Here is a 23,455-nt window from a genome sequence, read left to right as displayed (position 1 = left end):
ATGCGTCCCTTGGATTCCTCTGAAGGAACAGTGAGGAAGTTTGGAAAAGTGCATTATAACCAGCTCATGACTGAGACCTTGGCTGGGGCCATTTACCTTTGGTTATGGGTATTTGCAAATGTGCATGGCATGTTTGAGTAGCCTAATGACAAAAAAAATAGGATAGCAAATTTTCATATGCCTGCATCTAGATGTATGAATATTTTGCCTTATCTTTGTGTGTGTGTGTGTGTGGTATTTTAAAGCAGCTCCCTGACAGTGTACATTGTAAGACATAAGGACATTTTCTTATATATCCACAATATACCATTGTTAATTGGACAAAACTAATACTGTTTAATATCATCACTGCTCCATTCATATTAAGAATGCCTTCTGTATTCCCAAATAATCTTTTTACAGTTGATTTGTTCAAATCAGAATTCAAAGACTGTCCACAGGCTGTGTTTGGTGTTTATGACTCTAAGTCTCTGCTGACTGTGGGCCTCTGTTTTTTTCCTTCTTGCCATTGACTTGTTGAGACCAGGTTAGTTTTGGGTTTGTCCACGTGCCTGCTTGTGGTTCCCTGGACCATTTCTTGAGGAAGGAAGGAGGCAGTCGCATCCGGGGTCCTGGTTTCTCTCGTAGCTCCGTGTGACCCCCAACACTGGTGGGGTTATTGCTGTTCTTATTTCCTCCTGGATCTATGCACTAAGGCAGGGGAATCATCAGACCTTTCCCTTTTTTTCACTTTGAAAGTAGACTTGTGTTTGTGTAAGCATCAGGCTATCTCTGACCAGGGTAAGGAGTCCAAACAAAAATAGCACACTAATTGGAACATCTTGCAAATGTTGGGGGGAAGAAGAGGCAGAGGACATAACAGAACTAGTTTCCATGTGGAGCCAGGGAACATTTGTTCTACGTTGCTCAAGATAATCTCAGATGATTTTCTGAAGTCAAGCAGCGCTCATCTCTCCTGCCTTCCTTCAGATGGGCAGAGTTCTGCACACACGTACAAATGGTGGGCCCTGGCACGGGGCATCTATCCATACACAGCATGTACCACACCACCTGTGCAGGACTGGTCACTCAGGGATGAGACACCTGGCACATACTGACGTCACGGGGTCTACACACACATAGCAACACCGTCATGTCCCATGGAACACACAATTTGTGACCAGAATGTTTACTGGTCAGAATCTCAGTTTTAAAATGAATCTTGCCTTCTCTTACCTTTTCATATGGTCTTCTTCAAAAAAAGAATCTGTGATATGATTTTAAAGATATTTCTGATAAGTTTATTAGTCTTTTCTTTTTTTTCCTGAAATATGAAAAACTAGTTAAAGGTGACATGTAGTTTAAAAAATATTTACCATTTTAAAGTGACATTCACGATGTCATGCAGCCATCACCACTGTCCAGTTCCAGAACTTTCCCTCCAAAAGGAAATGCTGTACCCGCTAAGCAGTCAATTCCCATTTCCCTCCCGGCTAGCTTGTGGCAACCAGGAATCTGCTCTCTGTCTCTATGGATTCGCCTTTTCTGGCTATTTCATGTAAATGGAATCATTCAATATTTGGCCTTTTGTGTCTGGCTTCTTTCATCCAGCATAATGTTTTCAAGGTTCGTCCACGTGGTAGCATGTGTCAGTACTCTATTCCTTTTTGTGGCTGAATAATATTCCATTGTATGGATATACCACATTTTGTTTACCCATTGATCAGCTGATGGACACTCGGGTTGTTTCTATCTTTTGGCTTTTGTAAGTAGTGCTGCTATGAACATTTGTGTTTTGGTTTGAACGTTGGCTTAGAATTCTTTGGGTATATATCCAGGTGTAAAATTCCTGGATCATCAGGTAATTCTGTGTTTCACTTTCTTGAGGAATGGCCAAACTTTCTCCAGAGTGGCTGCACCATTTTGCATTCCCACAACTATGTAGGAGAATTCCAGTTTCTCCACATCCTCACCAACGTTTGTTATTTGTGTATCTTTTTTTGGAGTCATGTCTGTGGGTTAGTCTGTTTCATGTTGCTACAAAGGACTACCTGGGGCTGGATAATTTATAAAGAAAAGAGGTTTCTTTGGGTCAGGGTTCTAGGCTGTACAAGAAGCATGACCTTGGCATCTGCCTCTGATAAGGCCTCAGGATAGGAGGCAAAGGGCATTACATGGCAAGACAGGGAGGAAGAGAGGGTGCAGGCGCCAGGCTCTTTTGAATAATCAGCTCTCACCGGAGCTAATGGAGTGAGAGCTTACTCATTACCACGAGAACGACACCAAGCCATTCATGAGGGATCCTGCCCCATGACCCAAACACCGTCCACCAGACCCCACCTGCAACACTAGCGATCACATTTTAACACGAGATTTTGAGGGGACAAACACCCAAACTGTTCCAGTCTACTCAGGCCTGTTGCACATTTCAAGAGGGTCCATAGTGTATGTTGCTAGGTTCAGTCAGCACTTTTGTAGTTGCGTGACTTTTGCAGTTTCTGTGGGACTAGGTTTGGTTGTGTGTGTGTGTATGTGTATGCATGCATGCGTGCAGATGCTTAAAAAGATCTACTTTATCTGTATCAATTTTGTGTCTTGCAAGTTAGATTTCAGATTGTATCTCCCTAGAACTCTTTTGATCTAGAGAAAAGTGCAACAGCAAATTCTTAAGAATCTCGGTGTTTAAGCATAAAGCTTTAGATTCTGGGCGTGTACTTCAGGAAAAGCTCTTTCACTGAAATCAATTTTCACTTGTATTCATTTTCATGTGAACATCAATAAACGGCATTAAGTGATTTTGCTGTCGATTTTCATCTACATTAAAGCATAAAATGTCACTCAGCCCCTTTCTGATCACTGTCCTTTTGAAATTGGCTAACCTGAAGCCCTCTCTGTCGATGATACAGAATGAACACCGAGGAATTTATGAAAAAGTCTCTCACTTTCAGTTCTCCTTTAATAACTGACTTTTTAGAAGATGGTAGAATTTTCCTTTTAACAGGTTTTGGGAAACTCTCCAATGTTCTGAAATAGTCTTCGTTCTGGCTTTGTGATTGGTTCTGTGGAGAGGCGCTGAGTCTCTTTGGGGACAGCTGGGACCCTTTCTGCGTTTCACTGTGTGAGACTAAAGTGGTGGAAACTCCCTGCTGACATTTCCTCTCCTTCCTCAGCGTCTAGTGCAGGGATCCACATACCTAGCAATTAGCAGAACTGCCTTGAGAGCTTTGAAAGAGTACAACTTCCTGGGCTTTAATCTCCACAGAATCCAGGTCTCGACTGGTCTGTCATAGGACAGGGACTCTTCCAAATCTAAAAGCTGGGAGACAATGAATGGGTGATTAAGCAATAGCATAGAGAGTCGCATGACCTGGGTTTTGAACTTAGACGCTTATCCTGCAAGTTCCTTGACTAAATAGTTAAACTCTGCTTCTCGGTTTCCTCAGCTATAAAATGGAAATCGTAACATATACCTCACTCAGTAGGCTGTGGGAGGAAAACAAAACTGAGGTCCATGTGGATGTGGGTAGTCAGATGCACGGTGCCAGTAGGACCTTAGTACCTGCCACAAGAGCTGCTTGGGCCAGGCTCCTCATCTGTAGCTTTATTAAGAGTACGGCTTTGTTACTAAGCCATAGGTTTCCAACCATGTGTTTTTCAGGGTTGCTTGAGGTGGTTTTGAGTTACAAACCTCAACATTGAGAGAGATGTAGAGATAATCTGATATAAGGATTGTATTGAGGGATCTTTCTCCAGAAAATGTGTCATTTCATAACCTCTACCTCTTTGTTTGCACTTCTTGCTATTTCCTGCAGGCAGTAGACCCACAGGGATTCGAACATTACTTTCTATTTCTGTTGGATGCAGAAGCAAATGGAGATATTTGGTTTCTGTGATAGTGGCCTCAGATGTACCCGACTTTTCTTTAGTAGCATCAAGGGTTTCGGAAAGTTGTCTAATTTTTAATTTACCTAAGATAGCTGGAGTTACTATTTACCAAACGATGAGAATAAATTATAAGAGTAAGCATTAGAAGTTTCAGTAGGTGGCCATTTTTCTGTGGTTTTATAAAAAAAGAGGCACAGGGCCCAATGTGGTGGCTCACACCTGTAATCCCAGCAGTTTGGAGGCCTGAGGCGGGCGGATCACTTGAGGTCAGGAGTTCGAGACCAGCCTGGCCAGCGTGGCAAAACCCTGTCTCTACCAAAATTACCAAACTTGGCCAAGCGTGGTGGCACATGCCAGTAATCCCAGCTACTCAGGAGGCTGAGGTGGGAGGATCTCTTGAAGCCGGGAGATGGAGGTTGTAGTGAGCCGATATCACGCCACTACGCTGCAGCCTGGGCAACAGAGCGAGACTCTGTCTCCAGAAAAATATATTGAAAAATAGAAAAGAGGCACAAATAATGGAACACACTGGCATATCCCAAATCATCACCTTTGACCTTGGAAAACATTCCTGCTCTGCAAGACTTCACGAGACCGACTGTCACTTGGGGTAGGCGATCAAGATGTGGGATCCAGTGGGGGAAGTGGGTTTGGTTTACAGTAGATTTTCTTGTCAACAGTCAACACATTCAGTGATGCTTGCTGGGGAATCTTGCTGGCTAGACCTTCACAACCTTTTGCAATGGTGGGCCAAAACCCGTGACTGCAGTTCTTCTTTACCTCTGTTTTTTTTTTTTTTCAGGAAAAGAAGATTTTTCAGATCCCCTGGATGCATGCGGCTAGACATGGGTGGGATGTGGAAAAAGACGCACCACTCTTTAGAAACTGGGCAATCCATACAGGTACTAAAACTCCCCGTGGCGTTTATAGAGGAAGGCACTCGGCACTCTTGCTTAGTTTTGTTCTCATTACACATAAAATATCCTGGCTTATGACCTCATGAAGATGGCTCTGAAAAACCTGTGACTTGTCCCTAGGCACATCCAGGACACATGGGGTACAAACTACAGCCCTCAGAAGTAACGCTCCTCTCATCCTATAGACTCTTAGTCCTTCAATTTCCTATAAATGTGGTATTCTAAGAAGTTCCCTAGGTGTTACCAGGGGAATAGAAACTCAGTTATTCTGATGCTATAAACTTTGATCAAACTTATCTCCCCCCAAAAGGTAGTCAGAAATACATGTATTTATTACAACCTTTACGTAGGGAGCTATTTACAGGAATGGACTTTGTTGGCGCATCAGATGAAAAAGAGGCACTCAGGTTCCCTCTGCCTGTTGACTTTGTAGCCTGTCAGTCTTCTGTATTTTTCTTACGCTGATGCTCCATTCTTCCAGCATTTATAGTTTCCTCAAGCTGTTCAGTAGAACCAGGGTGACCAGCTTGTCCCAGTTTGCCTGGAACTGTTCAGGTTTTAAAAGCAGAATTCCCACATCCCAAGAACCTTCTCACCCCCAGGCACACCAGGACGATTGGTCACTGGAGGTATAGCCTGGAGTGAAAAGGTTTCCTTATATTGCCTGGCCAGCAATACTGTGTTTCCAGAAATTTCTTCCTCTGTATCTAATGTTTTCTCTCTTGTTCTTAATCTTTGTCTATTTTGTTAGGAAAGCATCAACCAGGAGTAGATAAACCTGATCCCAAAACATGGAAGGCGAATTTCAGATGCGCCATGAATTCCTTGCCTGATATTGAAGAAGTCAAGGATAAAAGCATAAAGAAAGGAAACAACGCCTTCAGGGTCTACCGAATGCTGCCCCTGTCGGAGCGGCCTTCTAAGAAAGGTAAAGGCATTTACAGAGTAAAATAAGATCACTCAATTTGTGTCATCGTGCCTTCGTGATCTCTTCATCTCTACATCTGCAGTCACTTCCCAGGTAGAATAGCCTGTCCATGCTGTAGGGGATCATTCTGCCTCTACCTGGCTTGGAAACAAGACTTTCAATTCACCAAAGGCAGTAAAAGATACATGTGGAATTTTGACTGTGTACAGATTAAAGCAACAGGTTCATTGAGAGTTTCAGAAAGAATTTAATGTGAGGGGAATGTTTCTCTGGAGGCCCTTCATGAATTAATCCAAAACTACATTTTTGTTGCCACAGGAAAGAAACCAAAGACAGAAAAAGAAGACAAAGTTAAGCACATCAAGGTAATCTTGGGTGATTCAGAGAGAAAGCCAAAGTTGGATCCTATTAATGACTCATATTCTGCTTTGTAAAGACGAGTCACAGGGCCTCTGTGGACTGTGTCATCTTTCTTCCTTTGCTTGTGTCTTCTGTGCTTTACATGTTTGCTCTTCAGCATGTATCCACTTGCAGACGTAGGTACACAGGGCCCTACCTCATCTCGTTTCTCTGGGAAATTTATGAATGAAGTCACAGATTCTCACTGTGCTCGGCAGGCTGAGGCCTCCATCTGGCCACCACAGCCGTTGCCAGCGGTCATTTTGTGCCAGCTAAGCTCCACAACAGCTTAAGTCTCATACTATTCAGTGTATTTTCAGGCTATTAAATATACTTTAATATGTATTAAATATTATAGACCTCTATAAATGTATGAACTGTATGTTACAGACATTCCGTCACAGGCCCTTCGGTGGGGGACCCAGTGGTCACCGTCAGCACTCTATCAGCACGGCTCTCAGTGGCTGCCTTCTGTCCACCGTAGAATCATCTCTCACACCCCACAAGGGTCTTCCATGGGATGTGTGTGTGTGTGTCAGCTTCTCAGTAGGCTGTGGAGTCTGAACTCCCCTGCAGTCTGAGGATCTTTGTGCATAGATTAGATGGCCCTCGTTAAATAGTAAGAGAAGAGCCGAATATGCCCCGCAAAACTGGGGACAAGCTTCAGTTGCTGAGCAGAGAGCAGACACTGCGGTCACAGACCCAGGATCTCGGAGACATTGTCGAGCTCGCTGGCCCTCCCTTTGCAGATGAAGAAATTTAGGCGGAGGGTGTTTTTGCAGTGATGCTTTCAGTTTCACTTTCACTAGTTTTTATTTTTAACTAAATTTAAATATTGTACTGTATTAAAGGCCTAATTTTGTTTTAATTTTTCATTGTGGAAAGATTTTATGCACATAGGAAGGAGACAAATGAGTAAAATTTACCCCATAGGCCATCATTCAGATGAATTTTAACCTTAATCAGCTCCTGGCCAGTTTTGCTTCATCAACAGCCCCTCCCATTTCCTGACTTCTAACATGAAATTGCAGCCCTTCAACCATTTTTGACTTATAAAAGTAAATTATTTATTCATTTATTTATTTTTTAAATTGGGATGGAGTTTTGCTCTGTTGGCACAGGCTGGAGTGCAATGGCACAATCTTGGCTCATTGCAACCTCTGCCTTCTGGGTTCAAGTGATTCTCCTGCCTCAGCCTCCCAAGTAGCTGGGACTACAAACACGTGCCACCATGCCCAGCTAATTTTTGTATTTTTAGTAGAGATGGGGGTTTCACCATGTTGGACAGGCTGGTCTTGAACTCTTGACCTTAAGTGATTCACCCACCTCAGCCTCCCAAAGTGCTGGGAATACAGGCGTGAGCCACGGCGCTTGGCCCCAAAACAATTTTTTATAGTTCAGCTTAATGTGTGAAGCAAATTCCAAACCTCATAGCATTTCTTCCATAATAGTTCAGTATATATATTTAAAAGACAAGTGCTCTGTAAAAATACCGTGATGTCATTACTGTACCTGAAAAAGTTCACAGTAATTTCTCAATATCAGTGAATATCCAGCCAGTGGTCAGAGTTTCAGTTGTTTCATACGTGTTGTAACATTCATGTAGTTTGTTTACTTAAATTAAGACCCATAGAAAATCCACATGTGATTTTTGAATGTCTTTTAAGTATGTATGTTTCTCCTATATCACCTCTTAAAACATTTTTTTTCTTTTACAATCAAACAAACCAAGTTATTAGCCATATCATTTCTCACAGTTTTTTTTTTTTTTTTTTTTTTTTTGAGACAAGGTCTTACTCTGTCACCCAGGCTGGAGTGCAGTGACGTGATCATGGCTCACTGCAGCCCCAACCGCCTGGGCTCAGGTGATCCTCCCGCCTCAGCCTCCCTCTAGTAGTTGGGTCTACAGGTGTGTGCCACCAAGCATGGATAATTAAAAAAAAATTTTTTTATACAGGTGAGGTCTCATTCTGTTGCCCAGGCTGGTCTCAAACTCCTGGCCTCAAGTAATCCTCTTGCCTCGGCTTCCCAAAATGTTGGAATTACAAGCGTGAGCCTGGCCGAGTTTGTATTTTTAAGGCCTACATTTTGATTCATGTTATTTAGTCAGAAAAGTATAGCTTTCTCACAAATGTGTGAGAATTTGCTACAATTTCAAGTGTGACTGAATCGTATTTACTACTATTTTCCCATTATCTAGCTCAGTGCCTGGTCCAGAACAGATCACTAATACGTATTTGATAACTGAATAGATGCATCGGCATTTGTTGACTAAATAGATGTATAAATAAGTAGGATATGTGGGGTGGGAGTGAGGGGTTTTCCATTAGGATGCAGATTTAATTTCATAATCTCAGTTAATGGAGAAATAAGAATGGAGTAACAGATGTTGCCTTTTCAGCACACTTTGCTCACATGTATCCACTGTATTCCACTCAACGCCAGATGCCAGTGATGCTAAGATGCACTGTTATTTTATGTATCTCTTAGAAAAACTGCTTCCAATGAAACCATGACACGTAATGAATTGAAAGGCATGTCCTCTTTCAGGGATGTGGCAATGCGAGGAAATGTACATCTTAGTAGTTCATGCCATGTGGTGGTCCCATTTGTCCGGAATCTCTACGGCCACATCGGCACTGGTGGTGTCTTCACATGGCCCTAAAATGAGCAAGTTGTGGAAGGCACAGTCCTGGGTGGGCTTGACCATCCTGGCCCAGGGAAGTAAGTGAGAGATCCCCTTAGGTGCAGCCGTGTGGGTCAAGAGCCACCTTAGCCAAGTGTGTTTTATGAAATCCTTGTGCCATGAAGATATGATTCATACCTGAAACTTTTTTCTTGAAAGGACCTGATTCCTTCAGCAGAAGGCAGGTGATTCATTAGGCCTAAACACAGCCTAACTTTTGAATTTAGATCTACTTGCATTGTGCTTTACAGTGTAGCGGGGAAGCTCAGAAGAGGCCAGTGGGCTTCTCGAGTTCTGTGCTTCCTGGCTGTTCAAGCCATTGTGTGGACTCAGTGTCTCTGTAGAGTGTTTGAAAAGTGAACTCCCCAGGGCGTCTGGAATTGGAAAGTCAGGGGACAATTACTAGCTATTAATATATTACTTTTTAATTGTATGTCAAAACACCCAAGCACTGAGTTAATATATCCTCTGCAAATACACTAAACCTGCTTAGTCTGTCCAAATATGTAACTGGATACACTAGGTAGGTTTCTTCTACTGAGGAAATTTGTCTTTCATATGGTAACTAGGTATGAAAATTTGCTGTTGAAGCAAGCTTTTCCCAATCTTCAAGTTGAAGTTTTAATTAGTAAACAATGTTTACAACACGTAGGCCAAGTGTTAGAATTTTCTTGGGGTTACTCATGATTGATCTCCATGCTATATGTCCCCCAACAAATAGTCTCCCCGAGACTGGAAGACCCAAGGCCCATTGGCCATGTGGTAGGTGCAGAAGCGGCCTCGGCATCCTCTGACATTTCGCTTTGTGAGCGTATCCCTACAAACTCAGTGAGCCACGTTTTCCTTGAGGTAAGCCCCACCTGTGCGGCAGTAACTGGATATCTAAGGAAATAAGAACAAGAAAAACAGCTGGGTACAGTGGTACATACCTGTCCCTGCTACTCAGGAGGCCGAGGTGTAGGAGGATGGCTTGAGCCCAGGAGTTCGAGGCTGCAGTGAGCCATGATTGCACCACTGCACTCCAGCCTGGGCAACAGAGCCGGACCCCTTCTCCACCTCAAAAAAGAAAGCAAAACAATAGTGAGAAATCCTGGATTCTACATCATCAGTGCATGTATATGTTTCAGAAGATATCATGGAACAGTTTGCTCTGTGGGACTTCAGACAAGTCCAAGAATAATAAGAATAGAAGTAGTTAAAGCAGAGGGTGCTACTTGATATTTTTGAGCTGATTCCAAGTTCCCAGCTATGATTATTGTCTCACTGAGTTCTCCCTGTGATGGGCAGGTCATTTCCCTTTTATACATTTAGGAAATGGATGCACAGAGAAGCTGATTCATTTTCCCAAGGCTGCATTGCTTTACATAGCTGAGATCTGAGTCCAAGTTTGTCCACCGGGTGCCTCGTAGTCTTTGGGGCCTAAGCCAGGCCTTGAGGGGTGGACAGGGTCAAACTGGTGCTTCCCCAGCACTAGGGGCATCAGGAATGAAGGCCTGGAGATTAGAGTTGGTTTGTCTTTCCTGGATGAGACAGGAAACTGGCTTAATTAGGGCAGGAGTTTGTGTGAGGGGACAATGGGAAATATAGGCATGTAGGTGGGGCGAATAGAAATGGGTACTTCCTGCTTCGGAGGGTTTTCTGCAGCTGAAACGTACGCGCCTTGAAACTGTAAAGTGCTTCCAGATCAAAGTGTTAGTGTTATGAAGGAGACAGAATTGGGAAGGGCTGCCAAAGCCGCTTGGAAAAGATTAGGCCTGGTCTGTATTCGTTCTGAGCACAGACCTATGGGTAGAAGTTATAGAAAAGCAGATAGGGGTTCGGCTGCTCTTTCTCATAGAGCTGTTGGCTCTAACAGTGACATGAGCTGGATTAACACACGGCACACTCCCTGGCAGGGCTGCTACTGGAGTGATCCCTTCACTAGTTGGAAGAGGTCTTCAGTTTTCAAACTTTAATCAAATGAAAACACACGCCAGCAACTCACTTGAAAAACAGATAAGATGAGAGGTGCCCTGGGTGAAGCAGGTTATCAGGCTTATTCTGCCTGCCCGGAATCCTCCCTTCCCATGTGGTGGCTCAGAACGGGAGCTCCGAACCCAGTCTAAAGAGCTTGAGGGACAGTTTTACCGAATGAGACAAAGTTGAACTCCTTTGGCCAGGCGCGGTGGCTCACGCCTGTAATCCCAGCACTTTGGGAGGCCAAGGCGGGCGGATCACGAGGTCAGGAGATCGAGACCATCCTGGCTAACACGGTGAAACCCCGTCTCTACTAAAAATACAAAAAATTAGCCGGGCGTGGTGGCGGGCGCCTGTAGTCCCAGCTACGCGGGAGGCTGAGGCAGGAGAATGGCGTGAACCCCGGGGGGGCGCAGCTTGCAGTGAGCTGAGATCACGCCACTGCACTCCAGCCTGGGCGACAGAGCGAGACTCCGTCTCAAAAAAAAAAAAGAACTCCTTGGAGCACACTTAGAGCAGGAGGGAGTTGATATGTAAAGGAGGCCTTTCTCACCGGGATGGGAAGGAGTGGGAGGCAGGAGAGACTGCTGTGGAAAGGCGGTAGCTGGTGCCACTGGCATGGAGGGAGGAGACGTTTCTCCAGAAAGTGGAAGAGGATACGGAGGATGCAGATAAGAGCGGCCTAAAGAGGAGTCCCCGGTGTTTTGCACCTTCAGAAAGGAGTGTTGGGAATGGAGGTCGTTTTGTGGAGAGGGTGTTTCACTTTGGACGTGCTGCCTTTGAAGAGAGCCCTGAAGGTGAATGCCAGCTAGCAAGTTGGAGGGCATAGCACTCGAGTGAGTGCCCAGCGGGCAGATGTGTGGTCATTTACCTGAGAATAGCATTGGTGGCTTTGGAAACTGATGCCTTCTCTAAGAGATGCAGACAAAGGCCCGTGGAGAAGAGGCAGAGAAAAGTGAGCTAAGGGAAGAAGTCAAGAGGGAAGCTGCAGTGAGAGAAGGGAGGAAGAGAATGACAGTGGCCTCATCCCAAGCAAGGAGCGGAAGGAAGGTGGTTCTGGGACCGGGCAGGAGGCCCCAGCCTGTCTTACGAGAGCTTCTGTTCTCAGTGGCATTGCGCCTCTGTGCTGGGTGTGTGCACTCGCCAAGGTCCAGTTCCCTGACCCACTTGTGAAGTCCAGCTGTCAGCCTACACATTCTGTTAGCAGAGACCTAGAGATGCCCTGAAATTTGATGTCCTTAAATCTCGCTTCAAAGAGATTGGCTTTGCACAGATGAATTAGAGCATTTTGGAAGGTGGGAGGTGGGCTGGAGGCCCATTAAACCGGGCTTCAGGGACAAGGGGCATTAGCACGGTGTTGACAGCATGGGCTCAGAACAGAGGGGAGTCCCTCTGCTGTCCTCTAACTCTGGTCCGTCCCCAAGCCCATTCAGCAAGTGTAGCTTCAAGACCAGCTAAAGTATTATTTTACAGGTCTAAAGAAGCATGCTCCTGTCCCTGAACTCTGTCTTGTGCCAGTTTGCTTTTGCTTAAAATCCCTTAAACCAGAGACCAAACCTTGGATTCTGTAATTAGAGCAAAGGTTCTTGAGCATCAGTGTTTGGCGGCGTTCACGCACCGTGGAGGAGTCTGGACCCAAGCAGAGTGTTTTTTTCTTTGATTATCTTTGGAGCAAGGGGAGAAAATTAAAAGCCAAGAAAGCTATGGGTTACTTGATTTACAGAAGAGCCTCTATCTAAAGTGAGAAAGGGAGCAGAAAGAGGAGATGTGAATCCTGGCCAGGATTAACCGGGCCAGGTTACGGTGCAGCAAAGCAGGAGGCAGTTGAGCCAGGGCAGGAGTGGGGAATTGGGCGTCCAGGAAAGGCTTCGGGTGAAGAGTGTCAGGGCCTGCAGGATCTCTGTGTTCATTTTACGTAGAGAACTCCATACCCCTTTTCTTCATTTGAGATATTTGGATTTTTAATATAGCTTAGATCTAGATATTCCTACTTCTAATCATTTCAAAAATTTTGACCCAGTTTAGTGAAGATCCTTCTCTCTTGGGCTTGTTCTGTACCCTGGATGGAGGTGTTTCGAGAGGTGCTGGCTCCGTTTTACTGTGCCATTGACTGTACTGTCTGTCCAGAGTGACAGTGTCAGTGAGATGATTGGCACTGATGGCTTTGAAATGACGGGGTTTCTTTTGAAGTGGGGTGAGGGGAGTAACAGTGTTTGGAATAGTCTCTCCCAGCCCCCGTCGGTGGAATATATGATGCCATTATAGAAGTGGTCAGTGCAGGATACAGGGTAAGAATGGAGAGAGTAGAAGGCCGGGCACAGTGGCTCATGCCTATAATCCCAGCACTTTGGGAGGCTGAGGTGGGCAGATCACCTGAGGTCGGGAGTTCAAGACCAGCCTGGCCAACAGGGTAAAACCCCGTCTCTACTTAAAATACAAAAAATTAGCCAGGCATAGTGGCAGGCACCTATAATCCCATTACTTGGGAGGCTGAGGCAGGAGAATCTCTTGAACCCGGGAGGGGGAGGTTGCAGTGAGCCAAGATCATGCCATTGCACTCCAGCCCGGGTGACAGTGTGACACCCCATCTCAAAAAAAAAAAAAAAAAAGTATGGAGAGAGTAGAACAGTGTTCAAAAGAGTGTCTCAGTCTCCACTGGAATTAGGGCAGGATACAAGGGCTTCTTAAGACAGAAAGCTCCTGGAATTGAACCATATTTCGTGACCAAAGACAGAGTTCAGTTCCGGTGTCTCCGCAGGCTAAAAGTAGCGTGATCTTGGAAAATTAATTTAGTCTCTGAGTCATTGTTTTCTCAAGTAATAAAAGTATCACTTGTCACTAATTAAACTGTAGATCATGTGTAACACTTAGAGGTCTTCAATGGAGAAATCAGAATTAATTTAGCTTTTTAAATATAGGCAAGCCTGACTGCCTCATTACTTTTATAAGAAACCTAGAAACAGAATGACTAAAAAAATAAGGTCAGACAGCAAAGGAAGCCCATACAAATGAGCAGTTCTCTCGTAGCTTCTTCAGAGGTCTGCACTTAGTTCTTTTTGAGGGAGTTGAAGAAATGGAGGTGGAATAGTGAAAGGTGGGGCATGACTCGGGGTGGGGAAACTGACCACGGGTCATTGAGGATGCCATTGAGAAAAGAGGCTGCTGTCAGAGAGGTGGAGAATTGCAGCAGTGTCAGACAGTTCAGGCCGCCATGGAGGGACAACGTGGTCCATCAGGGGTCAGAATATGGGTCTGGGGGAAGGGATTTGAGAAAAAGCCATTGGATTTGGGAGAGCAGAGTTTTGATGGTGACCTTTGGTAATGGTGAGTACATATTTAACTAATAAGTGCCATGTACGTAGTTAGCTCATTTAATCTTCACCTTATCCCTATGACATGGGTCCTATTATTGTCCCCAGTTTACAACTGTCCGCGGTGCCCTAGGGTGGCTTACAAAGGTTAAATAAGGAGCCGCAACTAGTGAGGAGTGGAGGTGCCAGGCTTTGCTCCAGGCCCTTCTGATTCCAAAGCCTGAGCTCTCAAGACCCTTCTGGGAGCTTAATTCTGCAGGTGGAGAGGAAGCGAGACTGCAGGAACTAATGGGGGCCCAGGTGGAGAGGCGAAGTCCAGAAAGGCAGACAGCGGGTCGGAAGTTTGGTTGTGAAGGAAGGGAAAACCTGCTGACTCACCCAGGTCACAGGCAAGTGGTTTTTTTTTTGTTTGTTTTTTTGTTTTTTTCAGAAAGGGCAGACTTTTTTTTCTTTAAGAATCAGGCTCTCACTCTGTCACCCAGGCTGGAGTGCAGTGACATGATCATAGCTCATTGCATCCTCGAACTCCTGGGCTCAAGAGATCCTCCCAACACCACAGCCTCCCAAGTGTCCAGGACAGGAGGCATGCACCATCACACCCGGCTAATGCTTTCATTTTTTGTAGAGACAGGGTCTTGCTATGTTGCCCAGGCCAGTCTCGAACTCCTGGGCTGAAACGATCCTCCAGCCTCAGCCTCCCAAAGTGCTGAGATTCCAGGGTGAGCCACCGTGCTTGGCCCAAGAAAGGGCAGATTTCTTATTTAGAACTTGTAAGAGAGAAGGGTGCAAGATGCTGGGGGAGAAAGGAGTAAAAATCATGCCTGGTAGGGATGGATATTCTGGGCCTGCCCTTATGTTGGACCTTTGGGACATCTGGTAAACCAGGCAGTGTATGGTTTATTTAAAAACCGAGCTATACAGTGGAGCGATGCCTTTGAAGTCATGTTATTAAGGTGGGAGTTTGCCAGGTGGGATTATGAAGGAGGAGGTTATTTCCCCTCCTTCCGTTAGTGACTTTTTGAGGATTTTGGGGGGATTGATTCCAAGTAGTGTATAAATAAGCTGATGAGAGCACCCACCATGTTTCAGAGCCGACCACTGTTGACTTTTCCAAGCGCAGTCACATCTACTTGCATGATCCTCTGCTTCCAGTCCTGTGTTCCTTCTGCTCTCCACCCTCTTCCGCTTGGGATTCCTTGGGCGTTGTCCTGTATGGCTTTTGTCTGACTTGATTGCTATCATAGCAGCAGATGCAAGCTCACCTTGAGAGCTGAACGTCCACAGGCACCTCAGGGCTGGCTTTTGCAGAGCTGTTTAGCACAAGGGAATGGAGGGTTCTGGTGCACTTGAAAAAAAGCGCACATTTAGAGCTCCAATAAGGGAAAGGAATTTGTTCTCATTATTTCATTAGTGTGTACGTGCAGAATTCTTGGGCTGGATGAGATATTCAGCCACCTGAAGGGCATTTATGTAAAGCCCATGGTGTGGGGTTGCCTGGCTGGACTCAGGCCAGGGTATGGCCCTCGTGATCAGCCAGCCATCCAGTGCAGGGCCTCAGGTGGCCAGAGGCCATGGCAAAACTTATCTGCAGAGAATTCGTCTACAACTTCCTCTGGGCTCCTGTTCCTGGGCCAGTCACTGAGGCAGAGCTTTTCCTAAGAAATAATTATGAAAGAGGTAGCATGATTCCTCCCTTAGGAGAAAGCCGGGCATTGATTCTTTTGAGCACCCCTCAGAGGAGGAAGAGTGTGGAATCCACGCAGTGCAGCCTTTTACAGAGACAGTGATGCAGCTCTGTGTAGCCCCAAAGCTATTGTCTGCAGGTGGAAGCATTTCCTAAAGGCAAGCCAGATGGGCCGGTACCGTTTCCTTGAAGGAAAATGGAAGGAGCTGAATATCCAGCCGTGTACCCTGGGCAGAAATGTGCTTTAAAACATGCCAGTTTAAAGAAGCAGGGAATGAGTGTATTCGGCAGCTGAGCATGAATGACCCACGCATTAAAGCAAGTAGGCAGAGGGTAGAATTTCAGCTAAGAGAAGGGAGGGGAAAGGAAGTGTTCTCAATTCTTTTTTCTTTTCTTCTTCCTAGCAAGAACCAGTTGAGTCATCTCTGGGGCTTAGTAATGGAGTAAGTGATCTTTCTCCTGAGTATGCGGTCCTGACTTCAACTATAAAAAATGAAGTGGATAGTACGGTGAACATCATAGGTAAACTGTTTTGACGTCTCATTTTTTATACATACCAGCAGCCCCCTGGGGCCTAAAATTTGTAAAACAGTGAACTTCGAATAACATAGTCAGTGGGAGGAGGTCTTGGAATCATCTCAGAATGCAAGTTCCAGCCCCCAGATTTCAAGGCTGAGAAACGAAGGCTTTTGAGGATCAGATAAAGGAACTTAGATGGGTCAGCCTCCGTGGAAGAAGGCTGGGGTGACCTCCCAGGAGAAATGTTTGCTTCCCAGCGGCTCGTGGCTAGCGATCCCAGTCTTCCACTATTTGTTCCACGTGGACAAAAGAGTATTTATTGAACTGGGGAACCAAGGAGAGGGAAGATGGTCCTCGCGAGTCCTCTCAGCAACTGCTTCCTGGCAGACAGAGAAACTGAGGCACAGAGACATGTTGCCAAAGGGCCCACCCTGATTCAGCAGATATTTTTGAGCACCTTCTGTATATCAGACTCGGTACTAGGAGCAGGAAATAGATGGAGGAGGCCCAATTTCTTTTTTCATGGAGGGACACAGATAGTAAACAAAGACACCCCCAGATAACTGCAGTGTTACCATGTGTGGTAAATACTGCAAAGGAAAAGAAAGGAGAGAGAAAAACCAAGGCACCAAATTGAGATCGAAGATCTCAGAGGAGCAGTGTTTTCCCTCCTTCGTAACAGTCGAATAACTTCCAGATGTGGCTGGCTGTGCCCACCCCCGAGGAGGGCAGGCTCTTCACGATGAACATGTGTCTTCCCTTGTTCCTCCTGTCCTGTATGGCCAGATGCACAGGTGTAGTGCCCAAAAGACCTCAGCCTGCTTTCCCTTTAAGGGGAAGGAGAAGAAAAAACTCCTTTTTATTTTTACTTTCTTTTAGCATTGAATTTTTGTTGTGTGTGTGGTGACTTCTGTTTTTAGGAAACGGAAGAAGCCAGCAGCATGCTGAATTGTCCTGACAGGCCTCCGCTGGCCTCTTGCCGAGGTCAGCAGTGCTTTTTTTTGTATTGAAACCATCTCCCGGGCAGTGTAAAAAGTTTGCAGGTGTGGACATTCTGTCTGACCGGCCTCTGCAGTGCTGTATAACCCTGTTGTATTTCTTGATAAAACACAGCCCCACCCTTTAACAAAGCAAAGATTGCTATGAAACCAGAGAGTCTATTCATTACTCTGGAATAAATAGAGCAGTCTGTAGTGACCAGACATATGGCAATTAGGAAGTCATGGAGTTGGGATTTTTGTCTTAATTTTGGCTGCCCAAAGTGCCCCCTGTAGGATATTCTTTTTTTGGTAATTGTTTCCAAATTTGCCTGTTTTTATCTATGGTGAAACTCAAGCAGCCTTTTAAGGCAAGCCTGCAAACCCAAGTGTCAACATGGGCTCCTGAAGGCTCAGGAGAGCAGATTCACACTTACTGACCAGTGTTAGGGTCCCCACGAGGGCCTTCCAGTTGAACTCAAGGTTGGCAGACTCTGGCCGCAGCACTTGCTGTGTTTTTAGGATGGCCAGAGGTGACACAAGGCTGTGGAACCCTGGGTGTTCATCTCTTCCCGTATCCTTCGTTTCCCCTTCTTTTTGCCATATTTTATTGTGCTTCAGATAGAAATTCTATTTATAAGATAAAAAGTAGCTCTGGGGCTGAGCGTGGTGGCTCATGCCTGTAATCCCAGCACTTTGGGGGGCCAAGGCGGGTGGATCACGAGGTCAGCAGATCAAGACCATCCTGGCCAACATGGTGAAACCCTGTCTCTACTAAAAATACAAAAAAAATTACCCAGGCATGGTGGCGCATCCCTGTAATCCCAGCTACTCAGGAGGCTGAGGCAGGAGAATCGCTTGAACCCAGGAGGTGGAGGTTGCAGTGAGCCGAGATTGCACCACGGCACTCCAGCCTGGGCAACAGAGTGAAACTCGGTCTCAAAAAACAAAAACAAAAACAAAACAAAACGGTAGAGGTAACCAGTGTCTCAAGGGTCAACGATCTGGGAGCAGAAGCGTGGATGAGACGTGTTGGGCTGGAGCTACGGCTCCTGCTGGAACTGCCACATGTCCACCCCTCACTGTGCCCTGTGGACAAAGTCTTTGCAGCTGCTCCACCATAAGGAGACCCACCACCAACCCCACTGTCTCTATGAGCAGCCACAGGGAGCGTAACTTGTTCAGAGTAATTCAAGTTCAGACAGGTATGAAAGCGGTGGGCAGGGCCTAGGTCATGCCAGACCCCGGGGACCTGGGGGCACTCAACTCCTTCTCTTGGGGGCAGTGGTGACATGATGCACTGGCATTCTTTATTTTGTGAGAATAAATGGGGAGCAGAATGGAAGCAGAGCCCAGGTGACAGCCAAGGCAGGCCCACACACAGTGTCAGAAACAAGGGGATGGACTTGAGAAGGACGGTGAGGGAAGACAGGAGGAGCTGACAGTTAATTATAAACGAGGTAGCAGCAGCCAGGGAGAGAGGGAAGGAGAAAATAATACATAGCCTCAAAAAAGATGACGGCTTTCTTGAGTAAATAAAAACTTCTTAAGGCTGAAAACACAGCAGCAAAACTCCACTGCCCAGGTCTCTCGGTTGGCACCTGGTGACTGAGGAGTGGCCCCACAGTCTCACCTCAGTGCCCAGGCGCTCCAGGTCCAATACAGCCAAGAATAAAGTATGTTGTTATGGGTTCTGTGTCTGGGCATATTGCGATGTAAGGGTTCACATCTCTTATGGAGTTTCATCTTGCTAAGAGCGTTCTAGGGGTGTGGATAAAATCAAATGTCTTGTCTCAGGCCCCTTCTCCTAAGGGGTGACAACTCAGCTTCCAGGAAGAAGGCATGGGCACGGCTGACAGCATGGGTGATCTCCTAAGAGGTGGTGCCCTCCATCTAAAGATTCACCCAGAGCTACTTTGTATCTTTTTTTTTTTTTTTTTTTTTTTTTTTTTGAGGCAGTCTCCCTCTGTCACCCAGGCTGGAGCGCAGTGGTGCCATCTCGGCTCACTGCAACCTCCACCTCCTGGGTTCAAGCGATTCTCCTGCCTCAGCCTCCTGAGTAGCTGGGACTACAGGGATGCGCCACCATGCCTGGGTAATTTTTTTTGTATTTAGTAGAGATGGGGTTTCACCATGTTGGTCAGGCTGGTCTCGAACTGCTGACCTCAAATGATCCACCTGCCTTGGCCTCCAAAAGTGCTGGGATTACAGGTGTGAGCCACCGTGCCTGGCCTCTACTGAGTTTTTACTGGGATACATCCTGTGCTTCCCTTCGTGTAGTAGACTGAGATGCTGTTTTCTCACAGGGTGCAAGGTGCACGCTGCCCCGTCCCACTCTTGCCCCCTCCTGCATTCTGTCACCCTGGTGAGGTGTATGCAGCCTGTAGTCAGGGACAGCCTGGCCCAGGCACCTACAGAAGATCCCTGTCTCTGCATCACCAACCCCACGGTGACTGTCTCTCCTACCATGGCTCTTGAGTGCCTATACCAAATCATAGCTGTATTTTATACCGAAAGAGCACGAGATTAGAAGTCAAAAGATGTGGGTTCTGGACCTGCTTCTGAAGTTTTTTATTTACCATGTGATTTTGGGCAAACTCCTTAATCTTTTGAAATTCAATTTCTATATAGATTGGAAATAATATACAATTATTTATAAAATGGAAATATTTAAAATTATATAGAAAATGGAAATAATCGTACTGATCCTGCCCATCTCACAGAGTTATTGTGAGGATGAAGTGAAATGTACCGATCAATCACTCTGGGGCTAGAAGGGGGTAAAATGATATGTTATGATTATGATATTACCAAAATCATATTAAAATATATTTGATTAAGAAAAGTAGCCTCCATCTGTGCCGTGTCATCAGGGCTGGTGTGACGTTTAACTCCTGAAACTTTCAGAGGGGTCGGGGGAAATTTCTCTGTATGATGCTCTGCTGATGGCCTGATTTTGTATGCCTGCTAGTAAGTTTCATTCTTGACTCTGCAGCTACCTGGGTGACCTTAGCAATTTACCTGAGCTCTGGGTTTCAGCTTTTTTCAACTGTAAAATGGTAGGACCAAACCACCTCCAAGGACCCCTCTGTTTCTAATAATCTGCTTTTAAGCACTTTCTCTGAGGCATGGGAGCAAGCTGCTTTCTCAGGTGGAGACCTACATTAAGTCAACAATTGCTAATAAAGTGAGAATGACCTTTTAAAGAATCAAACCGGTTCATCAGTAACCAGCCATAAATAATATTGTTATAATTCTCAGCAACTAGATTCACATAAAATTGCATTCCTGTGGGTGACTCTTTTCAGATGTACTGACTTTAACAAACTGGAGGAACTTAGTGGATTTCTAGTTCTTCTGTTTGAGAATTTCCCTGGCACACAATAGAGAACTTTTGAAAAGAAATGTCACTATTAGTTATGAGCCTGAAGACTCACTAAGGTGAGATTCAAAAGTTTTTATCCTGAGAGGGGCTAAGAAAGCCCTCAGTAGCTCAGTTTGGACTTCATTAACTCTCTCTGTTAAGGAGAGCATATTATAAAGAGTTGAAATTTGGAGTCGGGTAAGGCTAACACTGAATCCCAGTTCTGCTGCTGATTGTGTCTCTGACCTTGAATTAGTTATGTAGTTCTGTCTCGTACGGTTGTTTCAGCATGTCTAGAATGGGGATCGCTATTGTGCCTTCCTCATGGGTTGTGAGGTCTTGGGAGGTGGTAGGGAGAGGCAAAGATCAGTGCTCAGAAAGTCAGCTTTTGTCATTATTATCAGTCAGGACACTCTTTGGTACCTAGAGGAGTGCCACTTCTGACTCTGTTTGCTGTAGCAGATAAGTTTGTTATTCGTGTGTCTTTTCCCCCGTCAGGAGTCAGTGTTGCTGTCTGTTTTGCCGCTTGGTGGTTCAGGGAAATCAGTTCACATGGCGAGAGAGAGAGAAACAGATAGAGACTGGTTAGGGTGTTGATGCTCATCTGAGAGCATTTTGATGTTGGGATTTCCCTGCTTCTCTCATGGGCTTTCACTCGAGAGCTGGAAAGTTTCTAAAGTACCCACGATGTTTGGATGGAGAGAAGCCATTGTCCCTTACCAGGGCATAAAGCAAAACACTCCTATGGGGGAATCTGGCCTGAGAGATGACATAATTATATTAACGCGGTATCCGGATCATAGCCCAGAAAACAAAGACTGACTTTTCTGTCCTGGTCACCCGCATTCAGGACACACCTAAAATCTGCATGGACGTGCTTGTCTACTTTTTTCCCCAAGTCATGTATATGAAGTGAAATATGGTAAAATTCACCCCTTTTAAGGCATACGGTCCTATAAATGTTGACAGATGTGCTCAGTGATGTAACTACCACCACACTCAAGACAGAACATTTTCATCACCCCAACACGTTTCCTCCCTGGCCCCCAGCCCTCGCACCCACAGCCGGTTTCAAGAGTCCACTTGCCAGAAGTCTTGACGTTTTTCTAGAAAACATTGATTGGCACGTCCCGTATTTGCAGATTGTCACAATCCCCTGCAGGACTCGACTCTGGCTTCAGTTAGTGAGCCTCGGCCCCGTCCCATGTCCATTTATTCAGGGGAGAGTCCCTGAGTGCCTCTCTGGTGGGAGTTGTGAGCATGTGTCATGACTGGACACAAAAAGTTCATACTTTGGTTGAGGCGAGATGCCATTGACCAACTCAAAGCTCCATACGGGTATATAGAGTTAACCAGCAACACGGGGCCAGAAGTGTCACAAGGTCGTGGCCCGTTGTAGTTTCGGCCGAGTGACGGGGACGGTGAGTGACAGGCACCCAGGGGAGAGAGGCCAGTCTGTGCCGGCGGGTCAGGAAAGGGCTCCAGAAGTCAGGGGCATGGTGAATGCTGCCTGTTGCTCAACCCCCACCCCCGTGCCACTACGTCATTGAAGCCTTTGATTCCTCAAACTGGAAAAAACACCCCACTTCTCCAGCTTCCATTGTATGGCCCCCTTCTTTTTCTTTTCTTTCTTTTCCTTTTCTTTCTTTTCAGTGTTCACAGCCTTAAACTGACTCTCTAGGTGGTTAGTCGCTGGCCTATAGCCATGTATATGCACTTCTTACAAACCGGATCCTTGACTGCATCTATCTTCCGCTGCTCCTTCTAGCTGCCCTGGGAGGCTAGGAGGTGCAAAGCAGGTGTTCCATAAATCTTTGTTAGTTGAATAACCGGCTAGGACGCCATGGGGAAAAGCAGTGAGAGAAAGAATTCCTGGTTGGACAAAGGGATCTGGCTAGGGGGATACTTGAGCTGCTGCCATTGTTTGTAGTCCCAGCTGGCTTGCTGGCTTCCTGTTAGGAGCAACATGCAAAGGAGAGATGAGTTTTGAAATATTGGAAGTTAAAATGGCTTCGACTTAAGTCACATTTATCTGAGACCTTCATTGCCTTAGTGTGCAAGGTATCGCTGTGCCCTCCCTCCTCAAACTCTCACACCCCATTTGGTTTCTACCTCCACCCACCAGCTGCTTCTTAGGACTTAGGATAGGGCAGGACATTGTCTTGTTTTCCTGCCATTTTATTTTACTTGGCGGGAAGATGCAGAAGAAACTTGGGAGAGGTCAGTGTAGGTCAGCGTCAGTCTGTGTCTAGTGACCTGCATAACTGATGTCCTCACCCTCAGATAGGATAATCCAAAGGATGAAATAAATGGGCTTGGGAGTCTGCCTGCCATATATAGCCTGCCTGCCTTTTCTTTAATTTTATCCCTACCAGGAAAACCTAAACAGGATCCGGTTTCCCTTCCATTCTGTGTGCTGTGGCTTTTGGACTCTATTATCACATCCCCAAATCCCCTGTCTGAGCCTCTTTTGTGCCTTTCCTTTCTTTATTAAAGAACCTATGAATTGCCACTGCCCACTAAAACCTTCCCTGCGTAGAAATCAGATAATGTGCTTATCACTCCACAGAAAGCAATTAAAACAGGAACCTGTTTATAAACAAAAATACTTCAGAAAATAAAATAGTTGGAGTGATTAAAACAGGAGCCTCTCCATGACGCCTGGCGTCTCAAGGAGACTGGAATGTGTTCTAACCCGAATACTTTGCTGATTGGTGAGAAAATGACAGCAACATAGAGCACCACATATACTCCAAGCTGTGTGAGTTTGAACAAGTCACTCTCCCTCTCTGTGCCTGAGTTTCTTCATCTATAACCAGATAACGATGCTTTCTCTGTCATCCTTATGGG

The 23,455-nt window shown here is 45.7% G+C and overlaps 1 protein-coding gene across 18 annotated transcripts in view; it reads left to right on the top strand.

Annotated features, from left to right (window-relative positions):
• Positions 1-23,455, top strand: part of IRF2 (interferon regulatory factor 2) — an 87,081-nt gene that overhangs the window by 50,760 nt on the left and 12,866 nt on the right. For all 18 annotated transcript variants that reach the window (XM_063637745.1, XM_063637742.1, XM_063637740.1 and 15 more), the window contains 4 exons: positions 4,667-4,766; positions 5,533-5,709; positions 6,028-6,074; positions 16,150-16,267. In XM_063637745.1, the coding sequence (XP_063493815.1) occupies positions 4,694-4,766; positions 5,533-5,709; positions 6,028-6,074; positions 16,150-16,267 (415 nt within the window). In that variant the 5' untranslated portion in view covers positions 4,667-4,693. The remainder of the gene's footprint in view (positions 1-4,666; positions 4,767-5,532; positions 5,710-6,027; positions 6,075-16,149; positions 16,268-23,455) is intronic.

The sequence above is a fragment of the Symphalangus syndactylus genome, chromosome 4, assembly GCF_028878055.3.
Source record: "Symphalangus syndactylus isolate Jambi chromosome 4, NHGRI_mSymSyn1-v2.1_pri, whole genome shotgun sequence".
Classification (NCBI taxonomy): domain Eukaryota; kingdom Metazoa; phylum Chordata; class Mammalia; order Primates; family Hylobatidae; genus Symphalangus; species Symphalangus syndactylus.
This window is presented reverse-complemented; position numbering and strand designations above follow the sequence as displayed.